Source organism: Ursus americanus, chromosome 22 (genome assembly GCF_024610735.1).
Source record: "Ursus americanus isolate L20-20 chromosome 22, mUrsAme1.1.p, whole genome shotgun sequence".
NCBI classification, from domain to species: domain Eukaryota; kingdom Metazoa; phylum Chordata; class Mammalia; order Carnivora; family Ursidae; genus Ursus; species Ursus americanus.
Genome location: NC_142148.1, coordinates 26,101,308 through 26,126,136, shown reverse-complemented (window position 1 = coordinate 26,126,136; position 24,829 = coordinate 26,101,308). Strand labels below are relative to the sequence as shown.

General features: G+C 49.7%; 1 protein-coding gene across 8 annotated transcripts in view; it reads left to right on the top strand.

Annotated features, from left to right (window-relative positions):
- The first annotated feature begins 9,806 nt into the window (after positions 1-9,806).
- Positions 9,807-24,829, top strand: part of HM13 (histocompatibility minor 13) — a 39,268-nt gene continuing 24,245 nt past the window's right edge. For 2 of the 8 annotated variants that reach the window (XR_006781392.2, XM_045807255.2), the window contains exons 1-3: positions 9,809-10,110; positions 18,746-18,844; positions 23,784-23,866. Coding sequence is in view for 6 of the 8 variants with exons in the window: in XM_045807255.2 (XP_045663211.1) it covers positions 9,928-10,110; positions 18,746-18,844; positions 23,784-23,866 (365 nt within the window). In the remaining 2 variants the exon portion in view is untranslated. Of the gene's footprint in view, positions 10,111-18,745; positions 18,845-19,193; positions 19,323-23,783; positions 23,867-24,829 lie in introns of all 8 variants that reach the window. The other 6 variants (XR_006781394.2, XM_045807264.2, XM_045807297.2 and 3 more) reach the window with 4 other exon arrangements.

The following is a 24,829-nucleotide window of genomic DNA, read 5'->3' as shown; positions in this document are numbered from 1 at the left end:
GGGTCTGACCCACGTACTTCTGACACGGTGGGACACAGCGTGTCTGATGAGGGACAGCCCGGGCGCCAACGAGAATACACCAGGAGTCAGTCCCTAAGTATTCACTCATGAATACCTACTAGGCGCGACCCAGGCTGTGTGACCGAGGGCAAATGATCTAGCCTTTCTGTACCTCAGATTCCTCACATGTAAACAAGGACAATGAAGATGCCTGCCCGTGGGGTGGCGGGAGGATGAACCGGGTTAGTTATTGTGTATGAATGTCAAGCGCGGCGCATGCGAAGAAAGTACCCCCTGGGTGTGTGTCATCAGTACCAGGAGGATGATGGAGCATCTACTGTATGCTTGGCGCTCTCTAGACGGTAGATGTGCAGGTGAACCCTGGTGAGCGTCGTACCGCATCCTGCCGTCAAGGGGAGGAGACAAATGCAAGAGACAAACCAAAAAAGAAAACGGCATAAAAGCAGAAATTAAAAAAAAAAATTAGATTGTTGCATCAGATCATCATAACCCCCAAACTCAGGTGTGCAAGAAATACTCATTTCTTTATTTTCTCAAAAACCAAATTATTTTCGGGGCACCTGGCTGGTTGAGTTGGAAAAATGTGTGACTCTTGATCTCAGGGTCTTGAGTTTGAGCCCCACGTTGGGGGTAGAGATTACTTTAAAAAGAAAGAAAGAGGGGCGCCTGGGTGGCACAGTCATTAAGCGTCTGCCTTCGGCTCAGGGCATGATCCCAGCGTTCTGGGATCGAGCCCCACATCCGGCTTCTCCTCTAGGAGCCTGCTTCTTCCTCTCCCACTCCCCCTGCTTGTGTTCCCCTCTCGCTGGATGTCTCTCTCTGTCAAATAAATAAATAAAATCTTTAAAAAAAATTTTTTTAAATAAAAAATAAAAAAGAAAGAGAGGGAGAGAGGGAGGGAGAAAGAAGGGGCGCGAATTGGTGGCTCAGCCAGTTGGCATCTGCCTTCAGCTCGGGGCATGATCCCGGGGTCCTGGGATCGAGCCCTGTTATCAGGCTCCCTGCTCAGCTCCCTCTCCCTCTGCCACTCTCCCTGCTTGTGCTCTCTTGCTCTCTCAAATAAATAAATAAAATCTTTAAAAAACAAACAAACAAGGGTGCCTGGGTAGCTCAGATCGTTAAGTGTCTGCCTTTAGCTCAGGTCATGATCCTAGGGTCCTGGGATCGAGCCTCATGTCGGGCTCCTTGCCCAATGGAGACCCTGCTTCTCCCTCTCCCTCTGCTTGCTCTTCCCCCTGCTTCTCGTCTCTCTCTCTCCCTCTCTCCCCCCTCTCTCTGTCAAATAAATACATAACATCTTAAAAAACAAACAAACAAAAAATTAATTTCTACCCCTACTACCCTCATCCTTCTGGACTAGAGAGAAATTCAGTCTCTGCCCTTCTGAAGGCTATTCCCTGCCGGGGGACAACAAGGGAAGCCAGGGGGCTCTCCCCAGCACTGGGCCACAGGAGGCCTCTGGCTGCTGCGTCCAAGCCGTCAGCAAGCCCTGAAGTCCTGCAGCCCCTGTTTCCAAGCCTGGGGCCTCAAAGTCTTGCTGGAGGCTGGGATCACCAGGCCTGGATCCGTCCCCACAGAGTCTGTCCACCTCTTCGGGCACCGTCAAGAAGGAGGCAGGAGGATCCCCTTACCCCAGACCCCATCGACCTTCCTTTCCTCCTAGAGCTCCTAGAGGTCCTCTGTGGCTCCTGCTGTCCTTGCCCTCAGAAGAAATGAGCTACTCTCTCTACAACAAGAATTTACGAACTCAACAACAAAAAAAGTGTGAGCTTGGAAACTAGAGAACACAGCTCAGCCCACACCTGCCATCAAGCAGCATGGTCCAATGGGTAGGGGCCCACATTCTAGAGCTTGGCTGCCTGGGCTCAATTCAGGTGCTGCTGTTTAGCCACTTAACCACCTGTGCCTGCTTCTGTAGCCACGGAAAAGAATAGTACTTGTCCCCACCTGGATCACAAGCTCACGGGAGAAGCACGTTGAACAGGGCCTGCCGTCAGTAGATAGTCAATAAATATTAGTGCCCATCACCTGGAAATGCAAGCCCGAGATGGCCAGACCCTCTACATGTCCAAGAGAAGTCAAATATCCAAATTGTTAAAATTGCTCTATGTTTTAACTTTGGCAACAGAGTGAAAACAGTTGTTGAACCTGGGAAGGTAAAGGTCATACAAAACACATCTGTGAGCAGGACTGGACCTAGGGAGCTGACAGGTTCCATATCTGTTCCCCCATGTTTAAACGTATAGAAAATGGAAGCCAGAAAGGGAAGAGCCTTGGAGGCAACTTCTGCTTTGAACTCTATGAGCAAACCTTCCCAAGGCAAACCTTCCCTAAGCAAGAAATACAGAAAGGGAAGGAGAAAATAGAGACAAAAAAAACACAAATTGATTTATCAAATTATCCTGGTACCTAGCACATTACCCACTGCAGTGTTATGTGCTATGAGGATTTTTTTTAAGATGCTGAGATAAAGAATGTAAGGTAAAGTTTAAGCTAAGACTAGTGAGAAGGAGCTAAAAAATCCAGGAGAGAGGGGCACATGGGTGGCTCAGTCGGTTAAGCGTCCAACTCGTGATCTCAGCTCAGATCGTGACTTCAAGCTGCGTGTTGGGCTCTGTGCTGGGCGTGGAGCCTACGTTAAAAAAAAGAGAGAGAGAAAAGAAAAGAAAAGAAAAGAAAAGAAAAGAAAAGAAAAGAAAAGAAAAGAAAAGAAAAGAAAAAGAAAATTGGGAAGAGAGACCAGGAAGGAAGGAACAGCCTATGCAAAGGACCTGAGGCAGAAAAGAGCTAGATGTGGGGGCGCCTGGGTGGCACAGCGGTTAAGCGTCTGCCTTCGGCTCAGGGCGTGATCCTGGCGTTATGGGATCGAGCCCCACATCAGGCTCCTCCACTATGAGCCTGCTTCTTCCTCTCCCACTCCCCCTGCTTGTGTTCCCTCTCTCACTGGCTGTCTCTATCTCTGTCAAATAAATAAATAAATAAATAAATAAATAAATAAATAAATAAATAAATAAATAAAAGAAAAGAGCTAGATGTGAAAGAGGGAAGTAATAATGGACGAGCTAAACATCTTGGCTGGGGCAGTGCATGTGGGGCCTTGAAGGCCACGGTGAGGAGAATGAGATTACCATGAGGGCAGGGGGACCATTGAAGGGTTTCAAGCAAAGAGATAAGACGCAGAGGGGTCTCCAGGAGATGAATTAGAAAGCTATTGAAATAGCTTGGAAGCAATGACGCGGCCTGGATTGTCCAGCAGCCTTGGACATGGACAGCCCAGATTTCTGTGTCTGGATTGCCCTCGAAGTCAAAGGCTGGATTTAAGCCTCAGAGCAGACCTACTGCTTTTCCGTAAGCCAGGCAACGGCTTTCCCTAGGACCGGCTGGGAGAGCCCAGTACAGAGTCTGTTTATTGGCCTAGGCTGCCCTCTGCTGGCAGAAGACGACACTAGCACAAGGGAAGCAGCTGCCTCCCAAAGAACAGAATACCAGATTGAAAGAGGACACTTGGCCCCCCAAAATCTTCCTTCTCTCCGTTAATGGCCACATTATCCGTCCAGTAGCTCAGTTCAGAAATGCAAGACTCCGTTTCTCCTCCTCCCTTATACCCCATCCAGTAGTCTTGTTGATTCTATTTTCTAAATAAAATCCTAACTCAAGAGATTTCCTGAGTATATCTTAATCACACCCGCGGGTCTCCGTGTCCACCAGCCCAGCCTGGCCAAAGCCACACCATCTCTTCTTTGGTCTATTTCTCTTGTTCTAGCCATTCTAGCCGTTTCCCACTCAGCAGCCGGAGCTCTCATGCTATCCTCTGATTCCAAAGTCTTTCTCCTCGGTTGGTAGCCCCTCGCTCTGTTCAGTATTGAGCCCAACAGGGAAATCCCTGATAGACACTCCGTGCCACCTTTGGGAATTTTCCTCTCTCGCCACATGGTGTCTTGGACTCGGGCCATTTCGCTGGTTCCTCTCCTTCCTCCACCCGCCCCTTCCCTTCGTCTCTGTTTATCTCGTTCTCTCCCTCCTTTCATTTCTAATGCAAAGCAGATTTGCCATTTCTGTTTCTTCCGCACTTGCCAGCCAGGGCTCTTAGGGTCTCCCATTCAGCTCATGCAGATTGTAATGGTATCTTTCCATATTCGACATATGCACCATGCCTTCCCTAGGAAAAGTACCAATGCCAAGCCGATAACACTCTCACCCTGAGCACGTTGGGATGTTAACAGCCTGTGACTCAACATTTCATCATTCCAACATCCTAGGGCTTGGGCTTGGCTGGTGATTACGGAAATCCTCACTGACCCCCAACTCAGACTGTGTAATGGAAGTCTCACCCACCCCAGAGGCCTTTGGACAGTGGAGCTAGACACCATAACCACCCTGAACCAAGAGGGTTCATGAACCCAGGAGCCTCCGAGTTCCTGAGGCAAATCATTACATGGTAAGTCAGCTCAGGAGGGTGCCATTTGTAGCACACGGGTTTGCTGTGGAAGAGAATAAAGACAGTACACAGAGATGAGCACAGAGAGAATCCGGCAGCATAGATGCCCTGGTTGCTCGGGGTAACAGGCTCAGCTCTGTCCCTGTGGGTCCTGCCAGTTGCCCAGTGATTCAGTTATTTACGATTTCCTTCGAGTTCAAGGGCCAAGCAGTCCCACCTTTACCTAAAGTGCTTCCAGCCGGGCTTTCAGCCCTTGCCAACCAAAGAACCCAACCCGCTGTCAGAAGGGCGCTTGTCATTCCTTTTGCAAATCCAGCCTCTGCCCCCAGCCGAACAAAGAACAAAGGGAACTCTGAAATGACAGTTGTTTCTCAAAGTCTTCGAAGATCTTGTATTTTCTTTTTTTTTTTCTCTCTTTTCAGTAGGCTCCATGCCCAACGTGGGGCTTGAACTCACGACCCAGAGATCAAGAGTCACATGCTCCACCGAGGTAGCCATGCACCCCGTGTATTTTCTTTTTTTAAATCTCAGAAGCAGAGGGATGAGTTCATTGTGCTCATTCCCTCATGGCAGACTATCTTCACCATTTTCTGCAAAGCCCCTGTTTTATTTTACTTACATACATTTTGTTGTTGTTGTTTATTTATTTTTAGTAATCTCCGCACCCAATGTGGGGCTCGAACTCATGCCCCCGAGATCAAGAGTCCCATTCTCTTTCAACAGAGCCAGCCCCTGTTGTTGTTGTTTTAATCCCCAGTTCCCACTCTCATTCCCATCCCTCTATAGAACCATTCTAATGTGCTTAATGTATATTCTTTAATATGTAAATATTCTTATTAGATTTTCAATGTTGTTATGTGACATGTACTTTTAACTTATGCAAATCATATCACACATTTCTTAATGCTCAGCTCCACATTTTAAAGTTCTATACATGTTGTTGAAGGTTAGGGGGATTATAAGGAAGGCATTTGGTGCCTCACCCACATGCCCTTTACCAGACATAGTGGCCCAGCCCCCAGCTACTGAGAGTGTTGCCTGAAAGCCATTCACGATGACCACCTTCTCTGGAGAATTGCCCTTGGTCACACAGGAGCCAACGAGCCAGGGCACCTCGCCCCTGGACTCCTAGACTGTGGCCAGTGACTGACAGGTACAGGGTACACGAGGTCTGGCCTCAAAGCAGGAACAATTCTGTGGTGAGGTCTGTGCCCCAGAGCTGTCCTTGGGGTCATAGTGAACGGGGACCAGCTCCTCACTTAGCCTTTTATCTCCCGCATTCCCTCAGACCCTTCCTCCCAAGAACACTCCCCCTCGGAATCACTTAAACAAGAATCCTTATCTCAGGCTCTGCTTCCACTTGGCCCATGAAAGTGACCATACATTATCATCCCAACCAGTACCCTTTTGAGAGTGCAAGGGGTTCTCTTAATCCAGCCAGGGCAAAAGGCGTAGAGCACGACTGTCCTCCCCAAACCAGGAGGCAGCATCACCCCCGCTGAGCATGCTCAGATTGTTGCTTCCGCCGCTGTCCAGCATCCCACAGTCTGCCTCCAGCACGTCTTGTCCATCCTTTCCCCAGTGACACACACCTAAGTTTGCCCTAACTTACTGCTACCAAGAAAAATAACAAGCACTGCTGGAAATCCTTGGATATGTCCCCTAAGAGACCTGTGTGAGAATTTCTCTAAGATCGTGAAGCTGAAAATAATTCCCATGAGCAATTTGGGCCTCCAGAAAGATTTCCCCAAATGAGGATTCCAGCCCTAAGGCAAGGAGGTATGGAGGCACCAAAAGTGTTTCTCCCTGTTTCTTTGATCTTAGTAAAACCCCCCAGGCACTCATGCCAGCTCCGCCCTGCTAGAAATACAGGGGTTCCTTGGGGTTCCCCGACATTGGAACCTAACATGGAGCTGACGTTCGACTCAAGCTCTGGGGGATTGTGGGGTGAGAAAGTGAAGGTTAGATGGAGAGACCAATATGTTCACCTACTCATATACAAACATTTATCGAGCACATACGTGTGAGGGCCCTGCGTCCTCGGCAGATAATGAGAACAGTGAATATTTATACAGTTTTCCTGCTTTCCTGCCCATTCTCTCACAAGGATCAAGAACATGGGACCACCTGGGCCCTAGGCAGACATGTGCCACCCACAAATAAGGAGAGTCTCCCACACCAGCATTTCTCGGGCCGTGTGCCTGTGGGTCAGCGGGAGATCCAGTAGGTCTGGGGTGGGGCGGAGATTCTGCCTAGCTTCCGGGCACCCAGGTGATACTGATGGGGCTAACCTGGGCACCCATGTTGATGAGCAAGGTCCTACAATCACAATACAGTCACACCCAAACAATCCATATCCAAATGTCCTCATTTATCTGAAAATTTTCTTTACAGCCTATTTAAAAAGGTTATGACCCAGAATCCAATCACAGATGGTACTTCTCGCTTGTCTCCTTTCAACCGCAACACCCCCCATGGAGTTTTTCTTCACGGCGGCGCAGACATTTTTGAAGACGCCAGGCTAGTTGTCTTGTAGAATATTCCAGTCTATAATTTTTCTGACTTTTTCTGATGTTCCTTCCTGAGTAGATGTGGGTCAAACATGTTTGGCATGAGGACCGCACAGACGATGTGTCCCACACATCACAGCACATCTGGTCATTTTATCCCATCCCATCCCATCCCATCCCATTTTGTCACTCCATCACGAAGGAAACTTCTTCCTTTTGTAGTTAGTAGGTAACCTGTGGAGGGCCGCTCTAAGACTGTATGGCTATCCTGTTCCTCACCCTTACAACAGTTTCAGCATCCATTCGTGATCTTTGCTTGTTATTTTGGAAACAACTAAACGTTTAATAGTATGCGTAAGTGTGGGTGAGTACGTGTGTGAGCATATATGAGAAAAAAGTTGGACTATCTGAAATCCATTCACAGTGACTAGATACAGGAACGAGTGAACAGGAGAATGGGGCCGCAGCCTTCTCTGGAACAAGTATTTGGTAATTTAACTATCCCAGGCTCTGAACAAGCTCTGTTCTTGACCTCCAGTTCAGATATCCTCTGGGAAAGTAACCCCATAGAGGAGGTTTCAGCAGATACAGCCTCAGGACACCCACCTGCAGACTCTCACCCCTGTCTTCAGACAATATCAAGACAGGTCTGCTCCAAGCCGGAAATCCAACCCTCCAGAAGCCTTGATAGGAGCTTTCTGAACTTGGGTCCCCCCCCTAGTCCCCTGGGTCATACTCACAATCTCCCACTCTGGAGAGTAAAGAGAGATGGCCAGATCTGCCCTAGAACAAACTAAATCAAATGCTCAGCCTAGGGGGAAGCAGGGGTGTATCCAATTTCCAGTCATGTACTCTCAGATGAGGAGGCCTGGTTGCTGGGCAAATCCTGTGGCCTGAATTATTGATGGATGAATTCATCAGGCACACTGCCTTCATCCATCCATTCAGGTCATGCCTGGCTTATTGAAAAACACAGCCTGAAACTGTACGCCATCTGCTCAGAACTCAGTTATTCTGGTGCAAACTCCAGACCCTCCTGTGTATCCGGAATGTTGCAAAGAGCAAAGGCTGCGGAGTCCCACAGACCGGAGTTCAAGAGTCTCCGTTCCACTTCTGGCTGTGTAACCTGGGCTGGCTAGTTTAGCCTACCTCTGCGAGGCTCAGTTTCCTTATCTGTAAAATGGGACCAATCATCTCTTACTAGCATTACAGAGATAAATCACACACAGAGACACACACACACACCTACACACACATGAAGTTGCTAGCTCAGTACCTGGCACATACTAGACAAACAACTTTTTTTTTTTTTAATGTAAGCTCCATGCCCACCATGGAGGGCTTGAACTCATGACCCTGAGACTAAGACCTGAGCTGAGATCAAGAGTCAGACGCTTAACCAACTGAGCCACCCGGTTGCCTCAGACTATAAGAGTTTGAATAATAGGTTTGTTTGGGGGCACCTGGGTGGCTCAGTCAGTTAAGCATCTCGACTCTTGATTTTGGCTCAGGTCATGATCTCAGGGTTGTGAGATCAAGCCCTGCATGGAGGACTGTCTTGGGCTCCTTGCTGGGTGTGCAACCTGCTTAAGATTCTCTCTCTCCCTCTCCCTCCATCCCCACCTTCTAAAAACAAAAACAAAACAAAACTCTTGTAGTCTGACTCCTTCCCTTTGTCTGCCCTCACCATGAGCCCCATGCTCCAACCCCACCTCACCACCTGTCAAGCTTGGACCAGACCATGTGATTTTATACCATCTGTGTCATTTAGCAACTTACTGCTTCTCAGCTCTAAATCCACTCTTTGTGCCTGCTCTGTACTAATGGAGCTGGGCCTTCTAAGTATTTCTCCTTTTCCAACCGACATAATTAAGCTTTTTTCACTACAGTGTATTAAAGGGACATCAGAAGGGAATGGATCTTCCTTTCCTGGTTTCAGGTTGACTTACTTCCTGGGTTCCTGGAGAGCATGAGTTTTTCCCCACTCCTTGGCCCAAAGTTTCTCCAGTGCTACATGTCTGCACTTGTGCAAATTTCTGTTTGCCTGCCACATACTTTCTGCAGCTTTTAACTAGGGTAGCAGTTGCATAGCCAGGAGCCCCAGACAGCGTGGTCTGCACCCAAGTTCAGGTTACTCCTACCCACACCTTCTCCTCAGCCCTAGACACACATACACTGGAAGTGCCAACAGTACTGTTCATCTGCAGAGCGAACCACCTGATTTTCGTCCTGTGGAACTGACAGGAACCACCCTGGCCCAAGCCAAATGCAGAAGTGAACTAGATTCCTAGAGAGGGAGTTCTCTCTGAATTATTTATGTCCATTAACATACTGTGTAATACATAAGTACACACGAATATCCTACAGACTTCATATTTTATTTATTATCATTTTATTGTCTTCCCAACACCTTCCCCTACCACCGCACTAAAAATGCAAGCTTCACGAGTATAGGGACGGACTTTTGCCTGTATTGTTCTTCCCCGTGTTCCCAGAGCCTAGGGGAGCGTCCGGCATGTGATGGGATACTCAACTATTTAAGGAGCGAAGGAACAATTAAATATTGGATGAATCATGCATGAATGAACAAATTCTTAGTTATTAGGGTGAAGACTTGTGGGGAGCGGAACAGCCTGGAATTGAGGAAGTAGGCTAGGACTGGGGCGTGGGATCCTCGGGTCTCCCTCGGGGTGGATGCGCAGCACAGTGGTTCAGAGTTCCTTTCCCGACCAATCGCGAGTTGCTTAGCAACTGGTCGCCCGGCCCTCCGCTACCATTAGAGGGCGCGCGGGCGGGGAGACGTGAACGCGCACGCGTGCGCGGCGCGGACCGGCGAGGGAGGCACGTCACTTCCTGTTTCTTTAAGGGAACGTGGCTTTTCCCGCAGCGCCCGTCCTCCCGTCTGCGACTCTGCTGCGGCGGCCGGAGCTGGAGTTGGACCCCGAGCGCAGCGTCGCCATGGACTCGGCCCTCAGCGACCCGCACAACGGCAGCGCCGAGGCAGGCGGCGCAGCCAACGGCACTACCCGGCCGCCTTCCACGCCCGAGGGCATCGCGCTGGCCTACGGCAGCCTCCTGCTCATGGCGCTGCTGCCCATCTTCTTCGGGGCCCTGCGCTCCGTGCGCTGCGCCCGCGGCAAGGTAGGCTCGGAGACAAAACCGCGCGCGCTTTCCATCTCCCACCCGGACCACGACTGACGCGGACCCTCCTCCCGCCCGCCGTAGGCGGGACAGACACCTCCTCTCCCCAGACGCTGACCCTTCCCGGCATGGATCACCACCACTTCCCCACCCCGAGCCCACATCCGGGAGCTGGCCTTACGTGCTCCGCGATCGGACACCTTCTCTGATAGGGACCGGCTTCCACCCCCGTTGGCTTCCACACATCCCTCCCTCTGTCCATCATGCTGCAAACACTGTCAGCCTCACATTACGATTCGGGCAGTGTATTGTTCTGATTCTACTGGACCCAGCCAGGCCGGCCCCACCCTCTGCTCTGGCTGCTCGTCCCATATGGGACACCTCCTCCTGGGCTCCAGGTCAACCCCATCTGTACCTGATGGGGCACTGGTTCTGACAACTGAATGGTACAATCCCCCTGTCATTCCTCCATTGGGAATCCTGCCTCATCCACCCTAGGGCAAATTCTAGCATCCAGACCCATCCTGAAACTGTGACACCTGTCTGACTGGAATCGGTGACCTGTAGTGTGCTCTTCTAGAACCTCAAATCAGGCCCTTGCACCACTTCGAAAAAATTAACCCGAGGATATAACCGCAGCTCAGGCCCCAGTTTTTTGCTTCACTTCTCAGACCAGTTTCACTCAGCCAGCCCCTCAGAACCCGGCACCATAGTGCCTCTCTTTTTAACCAAGCTTAGACCCCTTCTTTGGCTGGTTCTCTCTCCCTCATTGGTAGACAGTCCCAGTCTTGGACCTGTCCTAGCCTGAGCCCAGACCCTGCCTCTTCCCAACTCCTCACCCTGTTTCTACCCCAGACCCCGACCCTACCTCAAAGTAGCTTTTCTCCCTGTGCTTCCTAAGACAGTCCCGCCACCAAATTGGGCTCACCTGCCGAGCAACTGAGCTGCTGTTGGCCTGTCTTTGGAGACTAGCAGACCCATTCCTGACCTTTCTCAACATATGTCCCGTTGGACACCAAAGAGGACCCCATCATCTTCTTCCTCCATCTTCTTCCCTATATTAAGCCCTCTCCAGCCCCTTGCACCAATGGCTTCTCACTTCCTGGCACCCTCTCCCTTCCTAATCTGTAGCTCCTCCCCCACCCAAACCTGAAGCTGAACCTAAGCGGAAGCTGTCTCACCCGAAGAGGGCAGGTCCACAAAGCAGCTGCCACTTTTGAAACTGCTCAAGTGCAGGTTTTCAAAAGATTACCCAACTTGAAATCTGCCACCTTCCTTACCCAAGATCAGAGAACTCTCTGTTGGCTCCTTTTATGGGCAGACACAAAGGAGAATAGTCAGGTAAGGCTTAGATGGCCCTGTTTGCCTTCCCATTCTGCCTCTTCTGAGCAGAGTTCAGGTGGCCGTCAACCTGCCTGCATGACTTTTTGGCAAACACTTGATGCAGGGGGAGGTTCTGAAATAGACGAGGACAAAGGAAGTCAAGACAGCATGGCATAAACTGCGCAGCTTGTTCTGAGGGGCTCCCAAAACTGAGTGATTCTCCTTGGTGTCTTCTACGCAAGGATCACTAGTCTCTTAAGAAAACATTTTACCAACAACAGAATTTCCTGAACCTCCACTGTTTTCGGGGAGGGGGGGGGCGGCTGCAAAAATGAGTGGGTCAGAGCCCTGTCACCTAGGACTTTTAGGTGCCTGGGCAGAGAGGAATAACTAGCTGTGTGATTGCAGTGTAGTAGTGCTGTGGGGTTTAGGGAGAAAGTTTGAGCACAGCTGAGGCAGGGCAGAGAGGCTTTGTGCTGGAGATGGGCTTGAGCCTTGATGCAGAGGTAGAATTTCAGCCAGAAGACATTCCAGGCAGAAGAAACCAGGTAAGCCGCGGTACAAGACAGTTTAGGAGAGGGGCGCCTGGATGGCACAGTCGGTTTAACATCTGACTTTTGGTTTCTGTTGAGGTCGTGATCGCGGGGTTTTAAGATCGAGCCCTGCATCTGGTTTTGTGCTGAGTTTGGAGTCTGCTTGGGAGTCTCTCTCCCTCTCTGCCCTTCCTGCTCATGCACTTTCTTTCTCTTTCTCCTTCTCTCTGTCAAATAAATCCTTAAAAAAAAAAAAAAAGACAGTTTTGGAGTTGGTGGAAGATCTGGTGTGGCGGGAGCAGAGGGTGTGCACAGAAGGGAGCCTTCAATCCACTGTAGCCTCTAAATCCCTGCCCCACCATCTCCTGCAAGCTGCGTGAAACTGCAGGCGGCCGGCCCCACCACCAGTAACCAGGATGTTCTGAAATTTACAAAGCCTTCCCCGTCTTTGATTCTCCCAGCAACTGAGTGTTACAGATGGATCCAGTTTTATTTTCCGTGTCACACGGAGAAAGAAACTGAGAGTCAAAGAAATGACTACTCATGATCTCTCTGCCAATAAGGGGCGGAACTAGGTGTTTCTAGGCCTCGTCCAGGGCTGTCCTTGATACAGGTACCTCTATAGACCCACACAAGTGGCATTTGGGCCTCGGGAAAAAAAACAAGCCAAACGACTCCCTTTTTCTACCCTGAGCCATGTTTCCCTGGTCACGTGGCAAGGAGAGAAAAGTTAGTGTGGGGGCCCAGGAGTTTTGATTTCCCACCAGTGTTAGACCGTAAAGCCAGCTGAGAGGGCACATGAGGACAGAATTCTCCCAGGAGCCAAGTTGTCCATAACAGGCAGGGCAAATTATGAAATCATGGGGAGAAGAAGGTGGAGCATCCAGGAGTGTGTTGGGAAGAAGTAGCCATGGGAGGAGCAGTCTTAGAGGTGTGCCCATCCCTGTCAGAGACCTGTGTTCCCAGAAGGGAGCAAATCCCAGCCCAAGCAATAGCTGGGGATCAGATTACTTCAAAGGCCCTTGGCCTGTAAATCAGAGGAGCCCCTCAGCCAACTGGACTGGGCTTCTGCTCTGTGCCAGGCCCTGGGCTGGGTACCAGGGGTGCTGGGACGAAGAAAGCCAGGCCCTGCCCTCCCAGAGCTCAGTGCCCCACGGAGAAACAGATGTGTGAGCAGCCGACTAAACCGAATCCTGATATGCCTTCCAGAGGAGGCCACAGCTGCCTTTGCACGGATGGGCGAAAGTTCTGCAGGCGAAACAGGAGAGAGGGAGGCCTGGCATCGCAGGGTGCATTCAGGGAGGCAGCGAGCAGTATGATGGGAGCCCCGGGGCAGGGCCTTGGAGGCCATAACAGGAAGGTATTCAGGCAGCCTGCAGCCTTTCTGCAGGACAGAATCCTGAAGACAACACAATAGTTCATCTTCATAGTTAGAAAATGACCACACACTTGCACTTGTAGGGAAAAAAAAATCCAAGCCATGCAGAAGTATAAAGGAAAAGCCTCCTCAGCACCACTCCTTGAAGGAACCCAGTTAGCTCTTTGGTGTGGAACCTTCCAGAGCTTTTTCTGTGTATATATGAACGTGTGTGTGCCTGTGTGTATACACAAATATAGATTTATTTTTGTAACTGGGATTTTACAGTACATACCGCTCTGCAATTTGATTTTTTTTTTTTTTCTTTAACACTGTCTTGGTCATTTTCCTGTCAGTACCTGCAGATCTGCCTCATTATTTTATGACGGGGAGAGGAGGTAATGCATGCCTATGGTATAGAGTTCCAGAGGTGCAGAGGGCATTGTGAAAGCCTCCATCCCACCCAGCTACCCGATTTCCCTCCCAAGAAGCAGCACCTGTTACCTGTTTCTGGATACCCAGCCAAGAAATTCTGTGCCTTCACAAATAAATAAGCATATGCTTTCCCATTTTTTCAGTGTAACTTACATTTTGTTACAAATACTCTCTTTTTTGCATCTTGCTTTTTCCATCGAATATATGGTAGAGACCAGACACACCAGTACGTACGGAGCGGCCGCGTTCTTGAACAGCTCTGTGGTACCCTACCTGTGTCCCACGGTTTGTTTAGAGCACTGGCTCTCAAAGTGTGGTCGCTGGGCCTGCAGCAGCGGCAGGAGTCGGAATTAGAAACTCCAGGTGGGCCTGGCAGTCTGTTTTCACAAGTCCTCCTGACAATTCTTCCGTGTGCTCGTGTGCGAACCTCTGATTTAGAGTCCTCCACGGGGTGTTTAGACGAGTGTCAGTCTTTTGCTATTACAAACCGTGCTGAAATTAATCTCCTTATATGTTTGTTACTTCACATTTGTCTGTATTTGTAGGTGTTTGTTTTGAAATTAATTTGCTGGGTCAAAGGCTGTGTGCGTGTTTGGTGTAGATGGCACTTACCAAATTATGCACCCTCACGGTTGTATAAGTTTATACCCCCACCAGCAGTGACCTCAATTCCTGTGTAATGGCTGCGCAGTAGCCCAGTCTCCAGGGCTTTCTGAGCCAGGTGTGTGATACAGTCAGGTCTGGGCTTCAGAAAGAGCTCCTGGTAGAGTCAGTGATGGGCGGGAGGGAGAACAGGAAGGAGGCTGGTGAGGGGGTCATGATGAAGACTGCAGTGGGGCACAGGATTGGAGTGGGGGGTTAGTTCTAGAAATGCTTAGGAAGCAGAGTCATGGTGAGGTGAGTGAGTGAATGTGGTGGAAAGAAGAGGAGACCCTGGGGTCTCCAGCTGGGGTGACAGAGTAACAGAATGGTCCACAAGTCCCAGGTCATTTCTAGGGCACGGCCTGGAAGCAGTACTCCCAGAGCTCGGGCCGAGCCAGTGACTTGAGGCTGGGCATCTGTCTTCCCTTGCTGCTTTTGCTTCCGCCCTGATAACTGAACATCCAGAATGTCACTGGAAGCTAAATTTATTTCTGCTCTTTGTGTCAGCTCCACACACACACACACACACACACACACACACACAATTATGTTTTGCGTTTTGGGAGCTACTGCATTTAGAATCCAAACAATTTTTTGTATTTTTGTAACGACAAAGATTAACTGTTTGGAGTTGTTTGTTTGTGGGGGGAGGAGCAGAGTGAGAGAGAGAATCCCAAGCCAGCTCCATGCCCAGTGCAGAGCCCGACGTGGGGCTCTATCTCACAACCTTGAAGTTATGACCTGAGCCAAAATCAAGCGTCGGATTCTTAACTGACTGAGCCACCGAGGTGCCCCAAAGGTTAATTGTTTCATTGTCACAGGTTCCCTGAGGATCTTGCCACAACTTGCCAGCAGAACTTTCCAGGTAGGAAAGGTAGAGGCCATCTAGGAAGTAGTGGCTAAGAGTTGGGACACTGGAACCACACTGCCTCCATTTGAATCCTAGTTCCGTCATTCACCAGCTCTGTGACCTTAAGCAAGTTACTTCACCTCCCTGAGCCTCAGTTTCCTGTCTGTAACGTGGAGCTCTTAAAATATCTGCTTTGTAGAGTTTTTGTGAGGATGAAATCATGTATAGCACGTAGGACAGGGGTTGGCACATAGAACGCCCTCCGTAAATGTTACCCATATTACTGTTCCTGTCGGATTTCCAGTCTCCCATTCTGACTCAGCATTGCAGCATGGATATTTACACAGTCATCCACAGAGGAGACCAGAGTCTTTTGTATAGTGGGACGTGTGTCCAACCTTAGCTTGTCATCAAGTAATTTTAAGCCTCTTCCCACCCAGGATACAGGGCTGAGTTGAAAGGAATATGTGGAAATGAGCCATAACACTGATTTGTAGGTGAGGCCAGAGTTCCATGTGCTCTGCACCTGCAGGTCCCTCTGCCTCGGGTTTCCCTTCCTTGTACACGGAGCAAATTCCTCAACTCCGTGTGTACCTGCCCCCTACCCCTACCAGAACCTGTGCTTGGCCTTCAAGGCTTTGCCGAAGTGCCACCTGCTTGCTTCTGATTCCCGTATACATACTATTCCTACTACTACTACTAACAATAATACAGAGTCTAGACAGCTTGTGTGACAGCTCAAGGCACAACACTAGTATTTCCAATGCAAAAGTCATAGAATCCTGGGGCGCCTGGGTGGCTCAGTTGGTTAAGCGTCTGCCTTCAACTCAGGTCATGATCTCAGCATCCTAGGATCAAGCCCCACAGCGGGCTCCCCGATCAGTGGTGAGTCTGCTTCTCCCTCTCCTGCTGTCTCTCCCGCCCCCTGTGTGCGTGCACTCTCTGTCTCTCAAATAAATAAAATCTTTTAAAAAAAAATTAGTAGAATGCTGAAACTCGTCATACAGTTGAGATTGAGGCTCAGAGAGAGAGAATAACATTCCTGGGCCCCACGGCTGGGAAGAGGCAGAGCTGGAGGTCAGGCTGGGCTTTCTGACATCACGGCCCTCTCCCACCCACTGGGCGCGCATACTGGGTATCACAGCAGCATATGTCTTATTTGGTCACTTGTCACGCTGTATCGTGAGCTTCGGTTTACATGTCAGGGTCTTGGCCGGCCTCCCTGTGGACTCTTTGAGATTAACAGCTGTCTAACTTAGCATTTGTGCCTCTGTTCCTGCTACACGGGACATACATTGAATTTGTGGAGGTACACAGAGGGGTGGAGAAATTTTCCCAAGCCCCACAGCACACTGCTGCCGAAAGCAAAAACCCAGGGCTGGAGGAGAAGGAGGGAGAGAACCCTGCCTCTGTGTGTCAGTACTGCTCACCTGCCCCACCCCTTCCTCCCAGCAGAGTCACCCTGGGTACTCCAGCAAGGAGGGGCTCCCTCCCAGCCACCTCAGTCAGGCATATGTTGGAGTTCGCCACGGTACTTTATTATCTGCCAGGCTGTTTCGCATCCCATATCTCCTTTGGTTGAAGTCTCTTGGCCCTTTTAGAGGTAAATAAAGCTAGAGATTGTAATCTTGTTTGACAGATGAGTAAACCGAGACTCCGAGAGCAAAGCATTTGCCTCGGTCACCCAGCAAGCCATTAATAGAGCACCGAGGACCTTGTTTATACTTTACGTGTATCATTTGCACATGTGTGAATTTTATCTTAGGAAAAATTCCCTGAAGTGGAATCTCTTGGTCAAAGGTATATGCACTTGTGATTTTGACAAATATTGTCAACGTGCTCTCTGCAGGAAGACCAGTTTACCTTCCTGAAGGTACCAAGGGTCAGCACCTGTTTCCCCGTAGCCTGACCAGCTCAGTCTGTTACCCGGTGTGGGGACTTTTGCTCTTCTGATAGACAAGAACTGAAATCTCAGTGTACTTCAACTCGAACTTCTCTTATCAAGAGTGAGGATGAACATTTTTGCCTGTGACTAAGAGCTCTCTGTGGTGCCTGCTCTGTGAACCTTCTCTGTGTCCTTGGGCATGTGCAAATTACAGTTTGATGCACCTGCTGAGTTGCCCTCCCCAAAAGGCTGGACCAGTTTGTACTAAAGCCAACAGTGTGTGCCCATCCCAGCTCCCCGCCCCAGCTCCATTTCGTGGCCACTTCATGGGCTTACTGCTCTCTGCCCCCATCTCCTTCCCCTTCTGCAATTTTCCTTCCATCCTTGGGCAGAAGGTCTGCCTGACCCGAAATCTGCCCTCTCCCGGCAGCTTCCCCTTTAACATGTCTTGTCCTGTTGGTTTTCAAGAGGCAGCTGTGAGCCAAAAAAATTAATGAGACTCTGCCGCTGAACATGGGCAGGGATGCTGGTGCCTTATTCACAGGACGGACGTCGTGATGGTGGACCCTCAGGCATTGTGATGAGCCTGTGGAGAGAGCTTCACTTTGACTGGAGCAGAAGTCTCATCTGGCATTACCAGGACCTCTGGTAGCTAGGATATAAATAGAATAGACCTATAAAACACAGGGGGAATTGCAGTGGGAGAGTAGGCTTAGCCCAGTGGGAAATCTGGGAATGCTTCATGGCAGTGGCATTGACCAGGTCCTTGATGACTAAGGATTCTGCGTAGCAGAGAAAGCATGGCGAGAGCGTGATGATCTCGAAAGCTTTCATCTCTGTGTTTTTTAATGTAAATTCAAACCAGAATTATACTACCATTGATGGGTTCTCATTAGAAAGTTCTCTGGCAGGAATTCTATGAAGTTGATGAAATCCCTATGCTGTGCTGTCGCTCCACTCCCAGTTTTTTCCTTTTTTAAAGTGCTGAAGTTATTTTGACTACATTCAGGTTTTTTCATGTAAATATTTATCCTCTGTCATGTCTTCACCCAAAGCACATTGTCGCCAACTATAGCATCTGCCATTGTGGATGTAATTGTGGCTTTTACTCTTACCAGATTCGGTTTTCCCAGTTGGATTTCTTACGTGTACGTTTTGTCAGGATTTGCTTCTCCTTGCGGTCGGTGTCTTCCCGTGTAGTTTACGTTGCTGTCAGTTTTATCCGTTGGTGGTTTGTGTCTACTCATACTTACTGGATAACAAATTCATCATGCTTACCTGGTAGCTAATCCATAAGGAAACTGGGAATGGTTCTCGTGAGGTCTAGGGCTACCCTGTTGCACAGTTTCCAGGGTTTTCTCTCAGTTATTACATGCTGTAACTGCCTCTGCCCTCGCTCACCTCTCCAGATCTGCCCCACGTGCGCTCTCGGGGTCCACATGGCCCCAGTGGCAGAACGGCAGATGGAGCATCTCCCCTGCGATGGGCAGAGGGGACCACGCTGCCAAAGCCTGGGGTCAGGAGGATGTGGAGGGGCAGATGAGTGAGCTCCAGCGCCTAGAGGCCAGAACCGCACCCCTAATCACAGTCCCCTTTTTTATCTGCTCTAGAACGCCTCGGACATGCCTGAGACGATCACCAGCCGGGACGCTGCCCGGTTCCCCATCATCGCCAGCTGCACGCTCTTGGGGCTCTATCTCTTTTTCAAAGTAAGTCCTTTGCCACCTGTTGTGTCATTTGGTTTCAGTAACTTTATTTTGTTTTGTTTTATTTTTCCCATCACAGGAGATATGCATGTTCATTTGTAGAAAATAAAGAGCAAGGGGGGGAAAAAAGTCCTAATAATTCACCTCTAGACCGACTACACAGAGATAACCACCGATGGCATTCGGGACTCTTTCCCATAGTCATTATTTCTTTTCTCCACCTGGCTTTTTTGTTTCGTTTTCATGATACAGTTTTGGTTGCGTTGTACTGTTTATGCTGGGATGGGGTCTAGCTTGTGTCTCCAGTACGCCTCTACCATACTAATTGCCTTTTTTTTTTTAATTTACCGAGGTTTATTTTCCCAATAAAAGTTACACAGGCTCAGTGTTGAAAACGTGGAAAGCACAGAAAAGTAAAAAGGGGAAAACAGCAGTGATCCAAAACCCCACTACCAGAGACAATCACAGGTTCCCTTTGGAGGTGTGTCCTTGCGCTGTTCTCCCGGTGCATGGTTTCTCTGTAGCTGTGGCCACGTGGCGTACTCAGTTTTGTAGCTGCTGCTTTCACTCCCCATTAATAACATCATAAGCATTCTCTCATGTTACTGCAAACTCTTCTGAAGCTTTTCTTTTTTTTTTTTAATATAACACGTACTATTTTCTGATTATGAAAGTAAGATATGCAAAAAAATTAAAGGGAGGGGAAGATCTCAAAGTGGGGAAAAATAATACAAAGGTAACAATCACTATTAACGTTTGGGCATGTCTCCTTTCAGGGTTTTAATAAGCATGCTTTTCACATAATTATAGTCTTATCCTAGCTATAGTGTTGTGTCTTTCGTTTTGCACTCGTGCCTCACAAGCGCTTTTTCCCTGGGCACTGAAAAGCCCTCAAGGACGACTTGAATTCACATGTTAAAAACATGGGTAGATGGCAGAAAAAAACGTTTTCAATCTCAGGCAGGGTGTAAATGAGCCATAATCTTCTCCCCAGTGTAGTTTCTTGTGAGTCTTATGCATAGATCTACATATATGTTAATATTTAAAAACAAATATATGTATGAGATACAGGATTTTTACCGGAGAGCTATGTTTTATATTGACGCACTCACGTCTGCCTCGTTCTTCTTAACACCTGCCTGTGGCCCTGTTCCATGGCTGTGCCCTGAGGGCTGCCTAGTGCCGGAATATCACAGCAGTGCTGCCGCGAGCACCGGGCACGGTGTCTTGCCTGGGCCCGTATCTTCAAGTGTACCTGCAGTAGGAGGACCAGGTCACGTAACATCTCCGTTTGTAATTTGAACAGATAGTACCAAATCCCCACGAAAGGTGGCACCCGTTTACATTTGCCCTGATAGTTGGGAGTTGGCAGGCTGCCCTGCACTCTCACAGGCATTGAGTAGCGTCAGAATTCCCTACTTTTACCGGTCTGGGAGCAAGTCACAGCATAATATAACACCTGTTTCCTGTCCCATCACTCCCTCATTGTTGGATCAGAACTACACTTCTTAGTGGCTTCAGAATCCCCCCAAGGGCAGATTGACCACAGCTCACCTCCAGCATCTCCCTCATTTTAAACAGAAGTCATCTCAACTTTTACTCTTACAAATGAGAGTGCGTCAGATAACGTTAGGTATGCACTGATTTTTTTTTCCCCTGGACCTTGGGTGAAGAGTTGAATTTATTCCATGCTCTGGTTCATAGTACACCATCATCAGTCCATGCCAGGTGCCCCTTCACCCCTAGTGCCCGCCTTCATCTCCCACCTTCATTTCCGTCTCCACGAGAAGCACCTGCTCTGATGCGTTGGCTTTGTCTTCAGATGTGTGTCTCCTTGTAAAACGTATGGTATGAGCATATCTGTGTCTGCTGAGAGTCCAGCCTCCATAGATAGAGCTGTGCAGTACATCTGTCTGCTTTTTCTCCCCCCCATACTTTTGAGATCTGTGGCCGTCTGTACATCTAGCCCATTGCCTCCAAGTTGGCTTTTGGCAGATATGTCTCAGGTCTGCGCTGTGCTGACTGCCAGGGATACATACCCAGGCCCTTGCCTCAAGGCCTTCCAACATTTTCAGTACTTAGGATTCATTCCTTCAGCTAGGTTCCCTCAGAAAGAAGTTTCTGGCAGTGGAGGGTATGAGCATTTTTCTTGAAGGCACTGGATGCTCAGCCTGTCCCCTTCTCCAGGCAGGTAAGCCCCTGCCTGCCTTGCGCCAGAGGACACCGCATACCTCTTGCCTCTGTCTCTAGAGGGTCCACACTGAGATTTCTGAGAAGAGGCTACCTGGACCACACAGCCGACAGATTCCTCCCAGACTCCAGGCGGGCGGCTTGTTGATTGGTTTGCCGAACGGCGGTATCCCTCAGCCCCTTTCCTCCTCTCCCCCCAGGTGGGACATTTCTCAACACCCTGAAATTTACCTTAGCCCACCTCATTCAAAACTGATTGCTTTGAGACAGCTTATAAAAATTATACGCAGCAGTATAAGTAAAAGAATTAAAGGAAGAAATTGGAGTGAAAGAGAAAATTAAAGTAGGATAAAACGAAGCCTTGGGTGAGGATCATACCCTGAGCCCAGGCTCTAAAGTGAAAGACATGTACTCTTGTCGGAGAGACTCGAATACCGGTGTGGCTCTGAGTTTCTAGCAGCTACAGCACAAAGCAAGCCAGACTTGGTGAGACTTGGCGCACAGTTCATAGGCCACACAGTCAAGCCAGCTGCTGGCTCTAAGTTGCAGCCAGAGAGATCTTCCCAAGGGCCCACGTGGAAGGAACGCTACCGAGAGGTCCACCACACTTCGTAAAACGTGGCCCCCATGCCTGCGAAATGTGTTCATAGGGCTTTTTCTTACGGTAGTCACATTCTAGGCCACTGCTTTGCTCATCCATTCATTCTGCAAACATTTACTGAGTGCCTGCTGTGTACAAGGCCCAGAGTGAGAAAAACAACTGACCACCCTTGCCCTCAAGGAGTTTCTTGTTAATTGGTGGAGATGGACACCAGTCAGTCACATGATAAATGTGAAGTTACAGTCCTGGAAAGTGCCAGAGAGGCAAGGTGTAGCACCAGGAAAGCACAGAAGAGCCCCCAGCCAGCATGAATCCCCGCTCCTGCCCTACCCCACCTCCGACAGCAACACCTCCATCTACCTCACTGCTCGGCCAGCCGCAAACCCTGCGTTCCGTCCTCCCTGCTCTTCCCATCTTCCAGCCGAGGGCAACATCCTCTATCCTCCAGACTCTGCACTACCCTCCTTACTGGGCTGTCTGCTTCCACACAGCAGCACGGGGATCCCCTCAGGCCATCCAGTCACGTCACACCCCTGCCCTTGGCCTCCAGTACCGCCTGTCTCACCTGGAGGAATCTAGTTTTTCTCATGGCCCTGTAGGATCTCTCTCCCTCTTAACCTTCCCAGCCTCATCTCCTGACACCATCCCCTTACTCTCAGCTCTAGGCTCACAGGCCCTGACTATTCCTCACACACATAAGCAACATACGCACCTCAGGACCTTTGCACTCACCCTTCCCTCTGCCCCAAATGCTCTCGCCCTCAAATATTTTCACAGCGGCTCCCTTACTTCATTAAGGTTCTATTCCTCAACGACGTGAGTATCTTCCCATTGGGAGGCTTTCACTGGCCACCCGTCTAAAAGAGAAGCTCTCCTCTCCTCTGTCTCCTTGCCCGGCTTTGCTTTTCTTCTGAGCACCCATCACCACTTGACAATATATTACATATTTGTTTCTTTTGAGATTCCTTCTCCCTCGCTGGCGCATAAACTCCATGAGGGCAAGGACTTTTATGCCATATTCCTTGCTGTATCCCCAGTGGTTCCCACAATGCCGTGCACGTAGTAGGCAGTCAGTATGTGTAAGCTGAATTAACGAGGGGTGGCTGTATCAAGGAGAGCTGCTCCGAGCTGAGAGGTGAAGAAAGAAGGGCGGCCTAGCTGAGGAAAGAATGTCCCGGGCAGCAGAAGAGCGTGTGCACAGGCCGGCTGCCTGTGGCGGGGCTGTGACACAGACACGGCCCTGCAGAAAGGCTAGTGTGGCCCCAGCATGTAGAAGGACGACCAGCGTGTTGTGAGCCACAGCTGAGAAGGTCTGCAGCGGCCATGGCAGGGCCTGAGGCCCACATGAGGGTGTGGGCCTTGAGCTTGTGAGAGCAACGTGGGCAGACAGGCGTTTAAAGAGATTCTGTAACAGCCTCCTTGAGAGTGCCCTGTGCCCCATACCACAGCACGTGGTTCCCTCCCAGCCGGAGACCCGCAGGAAAGCAAACTCAGGAGAGGGTGAATGCAGAGGGAGATGACGGGGCCTTCCCCAGAGTCCAGAATTCACAGCAGTGACAGGTGGCTTTAGAGTACGAGAGAGAACATTTCCCAGTTTCACTTGACAGTAAGACCGAGAAGCAGAAGGCAGGGCTTGCTGTTACAGCTTCCAGCCATCACCATGGGAAGAGTCCTCCAGAAGAACGTCGTGTGGACGATGGGGCAGAGCACAATCGGCTTATAAGTAGCATGCTTCGGGCCTTGGTGTAATGGGCTCCCTAGATTTTTGAGCAGGGAGAAGGAACCTTGGAAGAGTGCATTCTGAGGTTCAGATGGCTCCCTTGGGACGCCGCACTCAGGACTGTCCTCCCCATGATTCCATGCCAGGCCTCTGAGCACAGACGCCATATTGCGTGTCTGCAGATGGTGGAGCCACCAGGCACAAATACACAGACTCCTTTGGGTGCGCTTCCGGGGGCCTGAGGTCCCTCCCTTTTCTTCTGTAGCCACGGAAGCTAGAAGGCCCCTAGCGCTGTCTGAGAGTCTTCCTGCCACCGTTCCCTAGCTCCAGAGGGATGAGACCAACCTCCAAAAGAGAAGCGGGGACTCTGGTTTCCTCATAGCCACTGGCAACCCTGACTTCCTGTTTCTTTTTTTTTATTTCTGCCTCAGATATTCTCCCAGGAGTACATCAACCTCTTGCTGTCCATGTATTTCTTCGTGCTGGGGATCCTGGCCCTGTCCCACACCATCAGGTCAGAAGGCATCTCTGCAACATTTGAAGCAGCTTTCTCAGGAGCCAGTACAGGGTCTTGGATGAGAACATGACCTTTGGCGTCATTCAGAGCCAGGTTTGAATCCTGGCTGTAAAACACGAGGGCATCTTTCCCCTGTGGTACACCGTGGACGACCTAGAACAAGAACCGTAGCCTCTGTGGGACGCAGTTTCCTCACAAGTACTGATAAGAGTATCCAGTGGGTGTTCCCCCACCACGGTTGTTGGGAAAGTTATTTGTCGCGGTGCTGAGATGGGGAGTACCAGTGCCACCTGCCAGGTGTCGTAGGCTGCTGGGCACCAAGCGCTCAGCCTGGCTTCTCGCGCATGAGCTTATTTCCTAATGAGAGCGAGGCAGTGAGTATAGTGAGAAGTTAGGTGTGCAGCCTCTGGAATTTGATGACCTGAATTTGAATCCAGACTCTGCTACTTAATAGCCCAGCGACTTCGGGCAAGTCACTTAATATCTCTGGCCTCAATTTCCTCAGCAGAACGTGGAGGAAAATAATCGAACCTTCCTCGTGGATCATGGGGGAAAGCTTTTAGCCCAGTATCTGGCACCTAATGTGTCTAATAACTGTTAACTGTCATTGTTACTATTACTTCCTGTGCTAACCTGCCAGGTAACTTCAGGAGGTTAGCTTTTGCTTTTAATCCTGTTAACTTTGCAAACTGAAGCTCAAAGAGATTAAGAAATTTGCTAGGATCGCACAATGGATAAGCAGCAGAGCCAAGATTCAAACCCAGGTCGAAGTGGCCCCAGAGCCATCTTCCCACTGCCACCCTGCTGGGACGGCCACATGCTTGTGTGTGTTCAGTGGGGATAAAGGACTGCAGCCGGGGACCCTCGGGGTGTTGCTGTTAGCGCCGTGGACAGGCCAGTTCTCCATGCGTTATAAACATTTGGCATTCCCTGGCCCTGCTTACTAAATGGGAGTTGCGT